At 37.3% G+C, this 17,094-nt stretch overlaps 1 protein-coding gene and 1 non-coding gene across 2 annotated transcripts in view; both read left to right on the top strand.

The window, feature by feature from the left end:
• Positions 1-12,779, top strand: part of CIP111 (Cam interacting protein 111) — a 32,134-nt gene extending 19,355 nt beyond the window's left edge. The window contains exons 8-10 of the mRNA XM_089988098.1: positions 11,209-11,289; positions 11,538-11,728; positions 12,031-12,779. Of these exons, the coding sequence (XP_089844224.1) occupies positions 11,209-11,289; positions 11,538-11,728; positions 12,031-12,183 (425 nt within the window). The 3' untranslated portion in view covers positions 12,184-12,779. The remainder of the gene's footprint in view (positions 1-11,208; positions 11,290-11,537; positions 11,729-12,030) is intronic.
• A 3,829-nt stretch (positions 12,780-16,608) lies between these two features.
• TRNAS-CGA (transfer RNA serine (anticodon CGA)) lies at positions 16,609-16,690 on the top strand. The gene has a single exon. It is a non-coding gene; the product is annotated as a tRNA-Ser (tRNA).
• Positions 16,691-17,094: the final 404 nt, after the last annotated feature.

Raw genomic sequence — 17,094 nt, 5'->3', positions numbered from 1 at the left:
TCTTTTCTCCTTTCTTTATGGCCTTCGATCGGAATTTGAGCAAGTAAGATCTTCCTTACTTCATAGGACTACTTCTCCTTCTATAAGTGAGGCCCTTGCTCAAATTTGTCAAGAAGAGACAAGACTTGGAATGCACAAGTCTAATGATGAGGTCCTTGCGATGGCAAGACCCGAAAATTTTGTGAAAACATATAAACCACCTTACTTTTAGAAGAAGTTGAATGGGGAAGGACACAACGGAGGATGATAAAAAGGTAAAATTATTTGTCATCATTGTAAGGAACCCGGACATATAAGACCGGAATGTCTCAAATTTAATAAGTGAGGCCCTTGCTCAAATTTGTCAAGAAGCGACAAGACTTGGAATTTACAAGTCTAATGATGAGGTCCTTGCCATGGCAAGACCCAAAAATTTTGTGAAAACATATAAACCACCTCACTTTGAGAAGAAGTTCAATGGGGAAGGACACAACGGAGGAGGATGCAAAGGTAAAATTATTTGTCATCATTGTAAGGAACCCGGACATATAAGACCAGAATGTCTAAAATTTAAAAAGGTAGCCGCCTTAAGTGAAGAACCTCAAGAATCAAGAAAAGAGGGCAATTTCAATGAATTAAATCTTGCTCAAATAGCAGAAGCCGTCTCACAACTTCTTAAGGCTACACCTACATTCGGGGCTACCATCTCTTCCTCGTCTCCTCCAGGTAAGACCTCTTGGATTCTAGACTCGGGTGCTTCTTTCCACATGACTCATAATGAGTCTCTATTATCCGATTGCACTAAATCATATTTCTCATGTGTGTCAACTGTCGATGGTACCTCTTTAAAAGTCAAAAGCTTAGGAAACCTTGATGATATTTTAAAAAAATTCTTTGTTCTAAAAGTGAGTCATTCTCAAACTGGATTTAAATCTTTTTTCGGTCTCTCGAATTGTTGACTATTGTTGCAAAGTATTCTTCTCATCTAAGCGTGTTGGGTGCAGGATCTCCAATCAGTGACGTTGATTGGGCAAGGCCATAGACGAGGAGACCTTTACTACATGGATTTCCTGTGTTTACCAAAATACTTGTTTTGTAATCATGTCAAAGACATTAATATAGATCTTTGGCATAAAAGATTAGGACACCCAAGTATATCCAAATTATCTCTTTTTCCATTTTTGGAAAAAATTTGTAAAGATAAAAGTTTTGTATGTGAAGATTGTATACTTGGAAAAATGCAAATGATACCTTTTGGGTCTAGAACCTCTGTGACACATTAAAATTTTGAATTAGTGCATTCGGATGTGTGGGGTTTTGCTTCTGTTATGTTAAAAGGTGGTTATTCGTACTATGTTACATTTATAGATGATTTTAGTAGATATACTTGGATTTACTTTCTAAAACTCAAATCCGAAGTTTTTTCACATTTTAAAAACTTTTATAATCTAGTTAAAAATCAATTTAAAACAAATATTAAAGTCTTCTGCTCTGACTCTTGGGGAGAGTTTCTTTCAAATGAATTTCAATTATATCTTAAAAATCATGGAATTGTGCATCAAAAATCATGCCCTAGGACACCTCAACAAAATTAGATTTATGAAAGAAAACATCGTCACATCATTGAAACTATTAGAACTCTACTTATTTCAAAAGAAATTCCAAAGCAATTTTGGGCTGAAGTTGCTCTAACCGCAGTCTATCTAATAAATAGAATGCCTTCTCAAACTTTGGAAAACAAGTTTCCTATTGAAAAACTCTTTAAAATTTCTCCTGGTTTAAAAAGGCTAAGGGTATTTGGCTCTAAATGCTTCGTGTTTCTTGAAAAATATAGCAAACTCTCTTCTAAAGCCATAAAATGTGTCTTTCTTGGTTATGCTGATAATAAAAAAGGATATGGAGAAGTGTTACCTTTTTAGAAAATGACAATGGATTTGATTTTGATGTTCCTAAGGAAGAATCCGAGTATGCTTTCTTATTTGATTTGTTACTCAATAAGGGTATTAGTAGTGATGTTGAAACTTTCGACTCTATTAATGACTCAAGTAGTGAACCATCTCATGATCTTCTTCAATACTCTAGGTGAAATATTGTGGAGCATTCATGTGCCCTTGACAGATATAATCAACTAACAAATACTGAAGAAACTAGTGTTAGAAGGTCAGAATGAACACATAGGCCTCCAAGTAGGTTTGTCTCATACGAATCCTCTACAGGGCATGTCTTCTAGTCATTCATTCCTATCATGAACCATCCAACTATAACGAGGCTAAAAATATAAACAAATGGGTTAAAGCTATGAAAATTGAATTTGATGCATTACACAAGGCTCACACTTGGGCAATTCAACCTTTTCCTATCGGAAAGAAGACAATAGGGTGTAGATGGGTGTTTAAAATTAAAACAAAAATTGACGGGTCTCTTGAGAGATATAAAACAAGACTTGTTGCAGAAGGATATTCTCAAGAGTATGATATATATTATGAAGAGACCTTTGCCCCAGTAGCTCGTATGAAGTTAAAACTCTAGTTACTATAGCATCCATTCTAAAATAGCCGATATATCAGTTAGATGTTAAAATGCATTCTTGAATGGAAACTTAAATGAAGAAGTATACATGGATCCTCTCCCTGGTCTGTCTATTGAAAAAGGCATGATCCTTCGTCTTCAAAAAGCCCTATACGAGCTTAAACTAGCCCCTAAAGCATGGTATGATCGGTTCAGTGGTACGATATTAAAACTTGAATTTAAATCTTATTACACTGACAATGCTCTTTTTTGTGAGATCTACAAGTACCTCATTGATCATTCTTCTTTTGTATGTTGATGAAATGATCATCAGAGGAAATGATCAAAAGAAAATTGATGATATTAAAATTTTGCTTAAAAAATCCTTTGATATGACCAGTGTTATTAAAAACGCGCTTCAAGGCGCAAAAGGCGCGCCTTGCCTCAAGGCAAGGGGCTTTATGCCTTGAGGCGCATGTACAAAGCGCAACGGCTTTGAGGCACACGCCTCGAGGCACATGCCTCGAGGCGAGGCACACGCCTCGAAGCGAGGCACACCTCAAGCCGAGGCGTACATGCCTTGAATTTTTTAGTCAAATGAGGGTCAAAGCTTTCATTTGACCAAAAATTAGGTTTTTTTTATGAAGTTTTTACTAAGCTGCTAGTAAAAAGGCCATTTACTACCCTGTTCAAGCCCGCTGACCGTAAGTACGTCCGGCAAAGCCAACACGGCTAGGGCTCTGATCCTAGGGGTGGTTTCTATGTATAAATATAAAAAAAGGGGCATGATAAATGCAGAGGCAGTGCCAGGTAGGGGTGTCAATGGGTTGGTGTTACGAAAACCGCGAGCAAGAAACAACCGAAGGAAACAAAACACAACAAGAACACACAGATTTATGTGAAAAAACCTCCCCTCAAATCCGAGAGGGAATAAAAAACCACGGTCGCCAAGAGGAAAAAAATTTATTGCTCTTTCTCGATAGATACAAGAGAAAAAGAAAAGCAAGAATTTATACAAGGCAAGGGAGACAACCCTAAACCTAAACAAATCGGGTCTTATCCATAAGACACCGGGTTTCAAACATAAGCCCAAAAAAAATATTCCCCCGGACTTCCCTTACTGTAAGGGCAAAAACTCTGAATCAGGCTCCACAACTCATCAGTTGGACCTATGTTAAAATGAGTGGGTCCAAACTTGAATCCGACTAAGTAATGTAGGTATCAGATCAAGATTCGGGTTTAACTGGATTTTATAAGAAAAACTATACCCAGATCCGATAAAAATTACATAAACTAGACCCATCCTATACCTGGCAAAATAATATTTTTAATTATTTTACATTGAAAATTTGAGAATCTTAACCGAAACTCCGGTCAGACCTGGTTTGGTATAAAATTTTATAAACCATACCCAACCCATATAATAATCGGACCTCATGGGTCCAACCTGAATAATTAATCAGAATCCCTTCTTTGCAACCAAACCCTGGCCCTATAAGATCCAATATGCGTCAGGATCGGGTCATACCCAATCCATTGACACCCTTACTAGCAGGTTCACCAATTTGCAATCTAATAGACACTCAAAGCAACCACGTTAATTAAGTCATTGAGATTAGTTGCTTCGTTTCATAGAAAATTAATATCACCGTGTCAACTTCTTCAATGTATTCAATTTCGCAGGAGCAATAATCTCTTCTAGAATGTGACGTTAAACCCTTTTATTGGCAAAATCAAGTCATGCAATTACATGCAGTCACAACCTTATATATATGGAAATGAAAACATGCATTTTCTAATATATATATATATATATATATATATATATATATATATATATTAACATTTGGTTGTTAATGCTAAAATGCATTTTCTAATTATGACGTGATATTGTTAATGCTAATATGCATTTCGTTGTTAATGTTAATTTTTTATTTAATGAATGCTCATGTTTTATTTCTTAGATACTTACATAGATCAAGTTGTTGCATTAATGCTATTTTTACATGTTAATCTCATATTTTTTCAATATTTATTTGAGATTTTTTTATTTCTTGTTGGTTGTTGCTTCATCAATAAAGAATTTTTTATTTATTTATAATTTTAGATATTTTTTATAGTTTTTTTAAGTTAAAAAAAAAACTTTGAGGCTTACACTTTACGCCTCAAGGCTTACGCCTCGCCTCAGATTTTGGTGGAGCGCCTCGCTATGCCTCAACGCTTTTTATAACACTGAATATGACTGATCTTTGTTTTTTGAGATACTTTTAAGGAATTGAAGTAGCCTACTCACCAAGAGGATACATTTTATCTCAAATCAAGTTTGTAGCTGATATTGTTAAGCATTCAGGAATCTATGACACAAAATATGTTGATACTCCTGAAGTAATAAATGCGAAAATGCGAGTTGAAGATGGAGTATTATTAGATGATCCAACCCCTTATCGAAAACTTATTAGATCGATAATGTACCTATCCATTACACGGCCAGATATTGCACATGCCATATATTCTGCAAGTCAATTTCAACATGCGCCTACAGCCATCCATATGAGTGCAGTATTAAGAATAGTTCGATACATCAAGAAAACTATATCTAAAGGACTATTCTTATCCTCTTTTTGATCCTTAAGTTTTATTTCTTACACTGATTTTGACTGGAGAGGAGATCTCAATAACCGTCACTCAACTATTTTGTGTGTTTTTAGGTGATTTTCTCATTTCTTGGTGATGTAAAAAACAACATAAAGTGTCTTTATCCTCTACGGAAGCTGAGTACAGGGCAATAGCTACCACAACCACTGAAGTTGTGTGGATGAGAGAACTACTTTCCGATATGGGTGTTGATGTCTCAGAACCTTCAAAGCTATGCTATGATAATAAAAGTGTCATCTATATAGCCAACAATCACACATTTCACGAGCGAACAAAACACATTGAGATGGATTGTCACTATGTTCGCGAAGAATATTTGAAGGGGACTATTACATTGCCATATGTCTGGTCCGAATTTCAGATTGCAGACTTCTTCACCAAAGCTTTTCTACTGCCTCAATTTTTGTATCTTCTTAGTAAACTTTTGGTGATTTCTCCATAAGTTTGAGGAGTGTTAAAAATAAAATTATATTCAAATACTCATTAAGGGTATTTGTGTCTTTTATCATATAGTACAGTCTACTAGGGACTAAAATGTAATTTAGCATTGTAATAAATAACCTGCCCAACAGTCATATTATGACTGTTAGGCACAACAGTCAAAATATGACTGTCATTACTTATGACTGTTGGAAGGTAGTCGAAAGAGTTGGACTGCCTCCCATGTGCTGGAGAGCCTCACTCCCTTGTTATTTCTCAATGCTCCTAGAAGCAATTGAGGGTTTTCTCTAGAGTTTTTTTCCATCTTATAGGTTTGTATGCCTCTTGTGTTGTTTGATATTTTTATCTCTTTTGAGATTGTATTTGGTCCATTAGTGACCAACCTTAAGTGAGTTTATTAAAGCCCTTTGTTGGCATTGTGTTTGTTTCACTATTGTTTCATTGTACCTTGTTTCATTACAAGCCATAGTTCTCTTGCTCCTTTAGGAAAGTGTTTTGGGTTGATGGTGCTTGCGAAACTCAAGGTGGAGGAGCTCTTGTGGTCTTTCATCTTTTCTTTTCTTTTTTCTATCAAGTCAAAATAAAGAATGAACAAAAAAATAGATCTCTCCAAATTAAATAGTTCCAACTATATGATGTAGGCGTTCGCTATGGAAAATAATCTTAAAAGCAAAAAGCTTTTGGGATACATGATGGGCTCAATTCCAAAATCTCAACTCAAACTCACTAAGTTTGAAGCAAATTAAGAAAAAACATTGGAAGGAGATGCTTGAATTAAAGCCATTGAAGATCATCAATACAAGTTAGAGGATTGGGAAAGTAAACATGCAAAAATCTTTGTATGGTTCATGAATAATGTTGAGCTCAAAATATGTGCCAGCATTGCTAAGTTCTGCAAAGCTAATGAGGCATGATTCTTTATGAAGGGTATGTATACTGCAAAAGAGCTTGCAAGGCAATTTTTTCTTCAAGAAAAAATATATACCATCAAACAAGGAGACGTGAATGTTAGTGAGGATGAGTTATCCCTCTTGAACCCAAATGGGTTGTTAGTGAGGATGTCGAACTAAGAAGGGAATAAATGAAAAAAAAGTATGTTTTTCAATTTTTGCATGGGCTTAAGCCCGAATTTGAACAAGATCTTCTCTCCTCTATCGATCTAAACCTCTTCCTTTGGAAGACGTTGTTGCCAAAATATGTCAAGAAGAAGCTCGTCTTGGTATGATTAAAGGAGGAGATGAAATGTTGGTCGTTTCTAAACCCTGCAATATGTGAAATCTTACAAGCCTTCACATTTTAGGTTAGGAGGCCAAATAGCTATAATGATAAGTATAAAAAGACGATTTGTCATCATTGCCATGAATCAAGGCACATAAGACCTAATTGCCTTAAGTTGAATGACTCTCCGAAGAATAAGGTGGATTTCGTTGAAGAATCCACACCAAAGAAGGATGAACCAAGTAACGTAAGCGACTCTTTTTCACTTGCTCAACTATTGGAGGCACTTTAACAATTACTCAAATCTCCATCTACATCAGGTGCCACGATAGCCTCATCTTACCCTCCAGGTATGTCTTCTTGGATCGTTGATTCAAGAGCCTTCTTTCATGACACCTCATGGTCTATCCAATTTATGTACTAATGTTTTTATTGTCGATGGAACATCTTTGCAAATTAAAAGTATTGGAACCTTAGACTTTTCAAAAAATTTGTTTACCAAAAGTTAGGGTTGTTCCACAACTAAATTTAAATTTCTTTTCCGTTTCTCAAATTTCTGATCATGGGTGTGAAATCTCCTTCCCATCAAAGGCTTGCTCTGTGCAGGATCTCCGGTCCGGGAAGTAGATTGGGCAAGGCCATAAGAGGATAAATCTCTACTTTATGAATTATCTAAATCTTTCTCAAATTCTTTTTGTAATTGTGTCTGAGTCAAGGATATTGAAACTTGGTATGAACGACTTGGACACCCAAGCTAAAAAAATGTATCTTCTTTTTTTTAGAGAAATTTTGTAATAAAAAATTTAATTTGCAAAGATTGTATCTTTGGAAAGATGAAATCTATCCCCTTTCCGAATAGAACTTTTGTCTCTAAGAGACCTTTTGAATTAGTACATTCAGATGTTTGAGATCTTTCTCTCGTCATATAAAAAATGAGGATATTCATATTATGTTATTTTTATCGATGATTTTACTAGATATGTGTAGATCTACTTCCTTAACTTCAAATCCGATGCGTTCTCTTTCTTTAAAAAAATTCATATGATTGTCAAAAATCAATTTCAAAGCAACATTTGTATTCTTAGATCCGATTCGGGTGGTGAATACTTATCAAATGAGTTTCAAAATTATTTAGAATAAAATGAGATTTATTACCAAAAGTCTTGTCTTAGAACTTCCCAACAAAATGGACTAGCCAAAAGAAAACATAGGCATATTATAGAAATCACTAGTACATTACTTATTTCTAAAGATATTCCAAAAGGTTTTTGGGTCAAGGCTGCTCTAACATCAATGTATTTACTAAATAGAATGGTTTCATTATCCTTAAAAATGTTTCTCCTTACAAAAAATTATTTGAAAGAACACCCGATTTCAAGAGGTTGCGAATTTTTTGTTGTAAGTGTTTTGTACTCTTAAATAAAAGAGATAAATTGTCTCCAAAATCTACTAAATGAGTGTAAACCAAAAATGATATAGAGGTTTTGACTGTAAGAGTAACAAACTAATGTTTCTAAAGAAGTAACATTTTTGGAAAATGAAAATGGTTTTAAGAGAACCATGAAAAACAAGTAGATTATACTTTTCTATTTGACCTCTTGCCACAAGAAGAGTTGACTTCTTGTGATGACTCTTTCAATGATAACGGGGATAATACCTTGATTGACAATGAAAATGATGATAATAATATGCATTCAAATTATTAGAATGTAGAATCACCTATAAGAAATGATGTTATTATTGATAAACCCATATAAATATATACTCGGCTTGAGCAAAGAAATCCTTTAAATGCCTTAGAAAAATATTCACAAAATTCATCCTGAGAAAAACCCTTTATTAGAAGATCTAATCGTGTATGTAACCCATTAAGTAGGTTTGTATCTTATGACACATTGACACCAAATTATAAAACATGTCAAATAGCTTTACATTCCTATCATGAACCATCACACTATAATGAAGTCAAAAATCTTTCATAATGGGTTGAATGAATATAGAATTTAAAGCCCTTAAAAAGGCTAAAACATGAGAAATAACTTTATTGTCCCTAGGGAAGAAATCTATAGGATGTAGATGAGTTTTTAAGGTTAAAACTAAGAGTAATGAGATTTTAGAAAGATATAAAGGTAGGTTAGTGGTCAAATGGTACTCTCAAGAATATGACATTGACTATGAAGAAACTTGTGTCCCAGTTGTTAGAATGATTAGTGCTAGGACACTCATAGTCGTTGCATCTATTAAAACATGACCTATATACCAACTAAATGTTAAAAATAATTTTTTAAATGGTAAATTAAATGAGGAGGTTTACATGGATCCTCCACCGGAGTTTTGTATTAAAAAAGAAAAAATTTGGAAACTTTCTATGGTCTTAAACAAGCTCCTAAGGCTTGGCTAATGTTATGACTTATTTGGATTTTCATTCTTGCTATATTAATACTTCTCTTTTTCTCAAAAGTACAAGTTCTAAAGTTGTTATTCTTTCTACTTTATGTAGACGATATGATTATCATTGAAAGTGACAAGCAGGAAGTTAGTGATATTAAAAATATTTTAAAAGAAAATTTTGACATGTCTGATTTAGGCTTTTTAAGATATTTCTTAGGTATTGAAGTTGTGTATTTTTGCAGAGGGTACATTCTTTCCCAAATGAAACTTGGTGTTGATATTTGTACTAAGTCTAGTATTACAGATGATAAAGAAGATAAAAATCCCAGAAGTGATTAATGCTAAATTAGATCTGGAATATAGGGCTTAGCTTGAAGATCCTACACCTTACCACCAACTAGTTGGGTCACTCACTTATTCGTCTATCACTCAGTCAGACATAGCTCATACAGTTCACTCAGTTAGTTTCAGTATGCTCCGACCACTGTACACATGAGTGTTGTTTTGAGAATTGTTAGATACATCAAGAATACCATAAAAAAGGGGGTTTCGAGTCCTCATGTTCTTCATTAAATTTACATGTTTATATTGAGGTTGAGTATATATATACATATTCGTATAATAAATATATTCTCATGTATTGTAATAGTTAATGCCCTATATGGGCATTTTGCTCTTTTCACTTGTAATAATAATTGTTTATTAGAAACAGTTATTAATTTATTTTTATTACAGATTTTTCTTTTTTTTCGTTTTTGTCCAGCCATTGGGGCCCTCCCACCATAGAGTCGTTGGGGCCTCAATGGTCATAAATATGACCGTTGGGAGCTCCCCAACGACTCTATGTGGGGAGCTCCCAATGGTCTCCCTCTTTGGTTTTGTATATAAATAGGAGATATACTTCCCCCTATTCTACTATGCTTTTCAAGCATATTATCAATAAATCTCTTGTTTTTTTACTTGCTTGTGTTGCCCTTTGTTGGCTCTTTGTATTGTCCTTTCGTATACTTATGCTTATACACTTTAATGCTTGTGTTGTGCTTTTGTATTGTCTACTCTTGGACTTGTACCTGCTTTTGCACTTTATTCTTGTAATTCCGCTTACTTCGTTACAATTATTGCCATGACTACACTATAGCATGCACATGCATTTGTTTCCGAAGAAATGAACAAGCAAAAGCCAAGCAAATACAATTGAACAAATCTACCTAACCAAATTTAGGATTGGTCACCCTAGTCCAATGCAAATTAGTTTTCTTCCACGCATCATGTGCAAGAAGACTTGATTTTTGAATTCTAGTTTGCATCTTGAATGTTTTCTTACTCCTTTCTAGCCACACATACCACTATGCTGATGAATGCTGCCATCTCCAAATTCCGTTGCATATTTTCCCTTCAACTCTTTCCCCGATTGTGAATAGCTTGTTGAATATTCAGCCCGACCATTTCAGCATGTAGTCTTAAAAAGAAATGTTCAGTCTTAAAAAGAAAAGGGCATAAGGAGAAACAAATGACTGGTGCACAAATCATCCCTTTCACATAAAATACAACAGCTGGCTATTTGACAAATCCTTTGTTTCAGATCCAGCTAGGTAGGAAATCTATCAAGAAATTTACTAGAGAAGACAATGTGCTGCTTTAAGGGTCTGAAGACTCTGAACCTCATAGGGTGAAATGTGATTATCAAGTAATCCTCTGTTGCCCACAAAATTTTTTCATTCTCAGGTTTCCATTTCTTAAGCAATGTTCTGTGTCACTCTTGCTACTAAACCTGTCTCGTCTACTGCTAATACAAGACACTTTTTTTTCCTCTTTTTTTTTTCCAAATGATGGACGATGGATTCAGTTTTCTCCCAGATCCACAAAATGCATATACATTCAAACCCATCTGTTTGTCTTTTTATTGGTTGGATTTTGGTGCCTGTTACTTTGGGAGTGTGTGGATTTCACTTACCCTGATGTTTCTTCTTAAGCTTCGCCTTGGTATTTTAATTCAAATATGTTTCTTTTTTTCAGGTTTACACCAGAGAGCTGGTGTTACCGTCATTGCAGCAACCAATCGTCCGGACAAGATTGATTCTGCACTTCTTCGGCCAGGTCCTCTTGCATAGTCATTATTTAGCTGTTGGTTATAGAATATGATCAATACTCAGTTATTAAGCTTGTATTTTGGTCCGAGGACTTGACTTGGGACTGAAATGACGATATGACTGTTTTCAGTCTCTTGTTGGCTCAGACTGGTCCAATCAAGTCTCTGTAACCTGTATTGATGCAAAAGAATCCTATCAAAATCGGAGTTTTATTTGTCTCTCAAGCTAAACTTTTACCTTCAATTTTGTTGACAGGACGGTTTGATAGACTGCTGTATGTTGGACCCCCCAACAAAAAAGACAGGGAAGAGATATTGTACATCCATCTGCGTAAAATGCCCTGTAGTTCTGATGTTAGCGTACCTGAGCTTGCTAATCAGACTGAAGGGTGCACTGGGGCAGATATTTCCATGATTTGCCGTGAGGCAGCTATTGCTGCATTAGAGGTTTGTTTTGGCCTTCTCTGCCTTTGAAACTGAACGACCATGTCCAGTTTCCTTGTCTCACAAGCATGGACATGCCTAAGAGCCTGTTTGTCTCAGGCTGAGTTTGGTCTATGATGACATGCTGCAACTCCATAGGGATATGATTGAATTACCTTGTCCCACAGTGGACTGGGATGTCTAGCCATTGTGGTTCTAGGTTCAGGTTGAATTGAGTTGTTCTTTCCTGGACTGCAGCCACCTTTTTTGAACATCCGTTCTATGTAAAGATGTGCTTGAATAGATCATGCTTTTGTTGTTTTCAGGAGAACCTTGATGCGTTGAGTGTATCAATGGCTAATTTTGAGACTGCACTTCAGAGAGTGCCTCCTTCAAAGACAGAATCGTACCTAGAGTTATCAAAGAAATTTCAGAGGCATGTATCGAGTATCAATGTTGGAGATGAACAGCTCAAGTGAGATATGGTATGAATTTCTTCTGTGTAGAACAAAATGCCTGCTGGAAGTGCATGACACAGATTTGTCAGTGTGGTTCGAATATGGCATTATCCTAACTAAGCAAATGGGTCTCAATCGAGAGTTACTGATCCATATTAATGAACTCTGGTGAATGCGCTACTCTTGGTGAAGTTTCACTGGCAGGATAAACATTCTGGCTGATCATCTGACTGTCATTAGACGTTTCATCGCCGGGGTTGATTTGATGTGAATTTTCTTGGAGTTTGGATGAAGTTGACAATGGCTTAGATGGTTTGATTTTGGATGGTTAGAGATCAAGCAACTATGTTTTATCAGGTATACAAATTATGCGTCCAACTGTTTTAAACATGGTGCGTAGCCAAAAATATCAACCGAACTCAGTTGCCTTTCAGATAGTATTTCATGATACAGAATCCCAGACATCGGCTGTTAACTTTGTGAATCTGCTTGATTTATCAGAGCGGCGCCTGCCTGTTTCTTTTATGCAACTGCCCTGTAAGGTGTACAATTGCAGGAACTGTAATGAAGTGTATTCTGATTCAAATACAGGACTCTTTTGTACGGCGACAGTCAAACCAAGATGACCTCCATTTTCACAGCTTCTTTAGAAAAAAAAAAACCCATGGTTGCATATTACATAACCACCTTAAACATCATGAAATGCACATGGTGAATCATTTTACTTTACTGCAGCCAATTAAACCATATCAAAGGTCATCATGTCATGAAGATATGAAATAGAGAAAGGAAGATTCAAGGTTGCCGTCATTTTAAGATACATAACCATAGGTTTCTTTATGCTACCGGATCCACCTCCAGCAACCTTTCAAGATACAGAAATCGGTTGTTACAAAAGTGGTCTCTGATGGTTCTTCCAGTATATACTTCTAAACGTCAAATATTCTCTTCGTGGTTTATCTCCCGGTGGGGTCATCGACATCAAAGTCCTTACGGGGCCAACCAGTGAAAGACAGCTGCATGCCTGGTGGGAATCGAACCTGCGATGAAAGGGTCATCACTTTCTCCCCAAGCCCACTACCGCTCAGCCCGACCCAGGCGGGTATCAATATGCAATTATGAGTTACTCGGTGAAGTCTGGGACTGCTACTGACGGGGGCTCTGCTTATCTGGTAGGAGCAGCTAGTGCATGTCACCATGTGTTGGGACATTGCAGGTTCAAAACCTAATGGTATAGTTGTATAACTGTTAGGAGTCTTGCCTTTCAAAAAAATAAAATCTTGGACCCAGTCTATTGAGAGGCCACAGGACACAGTTGACTGGACCCACGACCCATAGACATTCTGGGTTGGACAACCAACGAGAATGATGGTCATTTACATGCAGTAGGTAAGTATTTCTGGTTGGGTTCCATTAGACCTGATTTTGAATCGGGTCTAAAAGTTAGATCCAAACCTGAACTGATGAATGGGGTTCGATATGGATGTGCTATTTATTCTAGATTCAAATCAGTCATCCGGTTTCAGTGGGGGTTGACTATAGTTGGGTTGTATAGGTGCTCGTCAACCGTCCTTTGATTTGATTAGGCTTCATTTTGGATGCAACCTGGGGTGGGTCTGTAATGGGTCAGAAGCGAATCAATTTGGGTACAAATCAATTTGAGTATATAAATAATTTTGGTTTGGTAAGTCGGGTTGTGAGCTAGAGTAGGTTGACTCAGTCATGTTGAGATCAAATCGGGTTAAGAGGGTTGGACTTGACTAGGGAACTTCATAACTTTAGGGGCACTTGGCTAGGGCTGAAAAACTATCTGAGTTGCTTGTGGCTTGGTTCATGTTTGGCTCATAAAGGGCTCGTTAAAACTTGTAAAGTAGGCGCCTCAAGTGGGCTTGACTTGGATAAACTTGTTGCTTAGTAAGAACTATATTTTAGATATATTTTACATGCATCATTTTATTGTACTATTTCTTCCAGCTAGAAAACAATGTATTTTTTCTATAAACAACGTAGTTCGAACTCGAGCTGGTTATGAGCTCAAACTTGGCCTGACTCACCACAAGAACGAGCCAAGCTTGAACAATTCAAGCTCATATCGGAAAGCGCGTTCACCAGCCCTACCAGTTTCATATCGATTCGGATGCATTTTGTGGGGAACCAACAGGGTTGGATATGATGAGAGGATATCCAACCAACGTACTAATGGGTTGGATATCCAACAAATTAAGCCACACATCGAATCGCAACTCAATAACCTTTGTCACAGTGACACAAGGAATCGCCCAATTGGTCGCTTGTCTGGCATGAGGCGCACAGATACTCGACACGACACTGTTGTGTTAATGGCTTGACACACGGTTGACCAAGTCGGATGCAGTCAACCATGTGTCAGGACTCACAAGTCTATTTTCGTCCCATTTTTAACATGATGCAAAAAGCAAAAAGGTGTTTCTTTTTCCTTGTGGGTCCCACAGGCTTCAGTCGAACTCTTTCCCTCTAACCTCATGAGTGTTTGTTAAGCGGTGTCCTGTGCCAAGCTGAAGGCCCAGGTTCGAATCTCTCTGCCACATGGGGCTTAAGATATCTGGTAGGAGTCTGCCTAACCCCAGCTTGCCTTTAGAAAAAAAAAAGATAAGCCCATGGAGTTTTATGCTACAAGAACAGCGACCATAAGTACCAGAGGCAGAGCCAACGCGTCTAGGTCTCTAATCTTAGGGTGGTTTCTATGCTTAAATATGAAGGAAAAAGTTGCAGAGACTAAATGCAAAGTGTGGTTACTTGTAAGATAATCTGCCAGTATTTCATGCTAGATTTTAGCATGCGTTGCCTTGATCATCAACTGTTGGCATATTATAGCAAAATCTTATGAAAAAAATTCCAGCACCGAGTCACTGACACATGTTAACGTGGATATATCTGATCTTCTTGCAGTTAAAATGCCGCACATTCTTCTCACTGCTCTTGAGGAACTCCAGCTGCTCCTTATTTTACAGCAACTTACTACAAGGAATTTGCAGAAACGAAGGGACACAGAAGCAAGGTGGCTATTAGAGACCACCCAATCCTTTTATACGAATGATGCTAAGTACAAGTTGGTCGAGCGTTTTAATAAGGAAACCCATGATTTTGAATTCAAAGATGTTTTGAGTTGGCTTAGCGTGCCTATTGGTTGAAGCTTTAAACTGGCCAAGAAACATTACAATGCCAACCTGTCTGTGAAAATTTTTATATGGAATCATGCTATCGTTCTCATGAATCACACTTTTTTTTTTATATTTACAAGAAAAAATCATCCCCATGATCAGAGACCTAGCCGCACCGGCTCTGCCTGCCGTACTTACTATCACTATCCTGACAGCGTAAAACCATGGATCACACAGCATTTGAACATTGTTTTTTTTTTCTGTTATTAGCAAGAAACATCCCACCTCAGGTCGCCCAAGTGGTTATCCCATTCTTGGGAAGGTGGTGGAACCTCATCTTGCTATCCAGTGAGTGTTGTTTGCAGGCTGCGGATTCACCGGGGTTTACTATCGAGGAGGGAAGGCCCATTAAGCGACCTCTGTTCCTAAGCAGGTTCCTTGTCATAAAGAAAAAAAGGCATGTTTTCCAGCCTTTTTTTCAAGGAAACTGCTGCTGCATATCGATGTGGTTTTCAGTAAGGCTCTATTTGGGAGCCAGTATTTGGTGAGAAAATGGAAAATCCAGGATTTGGGAGCCTATACGGTCAGGGTTTGGTGATAAATAAGAAGGCTCAATTGGAATCCAGGTCAAACCTGAAGGGTCCGATTAATATATTGAGCTGGATATGGTTTATCAAATTTCATACCAGACCCAGGCCCGACCCGAGTTCCAATTAAGATCTGCAAATTTTCAATGTAAAAATGATAAAAAAATATATTATTTTAGCGATTATGGTCCTGGTCTGGTTCATATAATTAATCCTTATAGGATCCAGGTATGTTTTCTCTTATGGTGGATCCAATTTGATCCAGATTTAAACCCGGTACCATTATCTCAAATCAGGTTTGGGTCTGGTTCCACTTGGGTCTGAACCAAACCTGACCCATTAACAGTCAAGGACAACAACTACCTCTGGAAGGGCGTCAAAATGGTGAAACTGGGGACAGATTTGGTGCTCCATTGCAATGGATTTACAGAAGCCTTGCTCCCAAACGGCAGACGAAGTGGGGCATTCTACAACTCCCCTACTGACGCTGTGTAAGCACACTTTTGAGCTCAGCTGGTCAAAGCTCGCTCTGGACACAAAATAGCATATATATTCAGACTCCCTCCTGAGTCCAAGTAAATCTGGACCATTATTTAGGTCTTTATATATATTCACATATGGATCCAGGTTTTTGTGCAAGGGCCTAGAACCATTGGGTGGGTGAACGAAATTTTATAATGCTTTAAAATAATAAGATATTGCACCTTATCATCGAATAGGTCGATATGTCCGAGTGGTTAAGGAGACAGACTCGAAATCTGTTGGGCTTTGCCTGCGCAGGTTCGAATCCTGCTGTCGACGATTTAATTTTTTCTTTTACTGTTCTGCACTCTATTTTTTTTCTTTTAGTCCGTTTCAATTTTTTGTTTGAGAGGCTGAAGCTCCTGTCAAATAAATCTGGACCGTCTATCTGTGATGCCAACCATCAAGATGATTTCCAGTTAAGCTCGACCTAGGGGTGGGCATCAGGCCGGCCCGGCCCGCTAATGGACTGGGCTGGCCTGGCCTGTTTACTAATGGGTCAGGTTTTGGCCCTGTTCTTAACAGGCTCGGGTTTGAAGAGAAGCCCATGACCCAGCCCATTGGGCCAATGTGAAGTGGGCCTGGTCTGGCCCGACCGGGCCTGGCCCAATCTTAAAATGCATAAATGCTTGACTAAAATTATGGGTCAATGAGAATAGCAAGTTTTCACTAATTCTTAATTA

This window comes from Nuphar pumila, chromosome 14 (assembly GCF_984573655.1).
Source record: "Nuphar pumila chromosome 14, dmNupPumi1.hap1.1, whole genome shotgun sequence".
NCBI lineage: Eukaryota > Viridiplantae > Streptophyta > Magnoliopsida > Nymphaeales > Nymphaeaceae > Nuphar > Nuphar pumila.
Note: the sequence above shows the minus strand (reverse complement) of the source record. Positions and strands in the feature narration are given on the sequence as shown.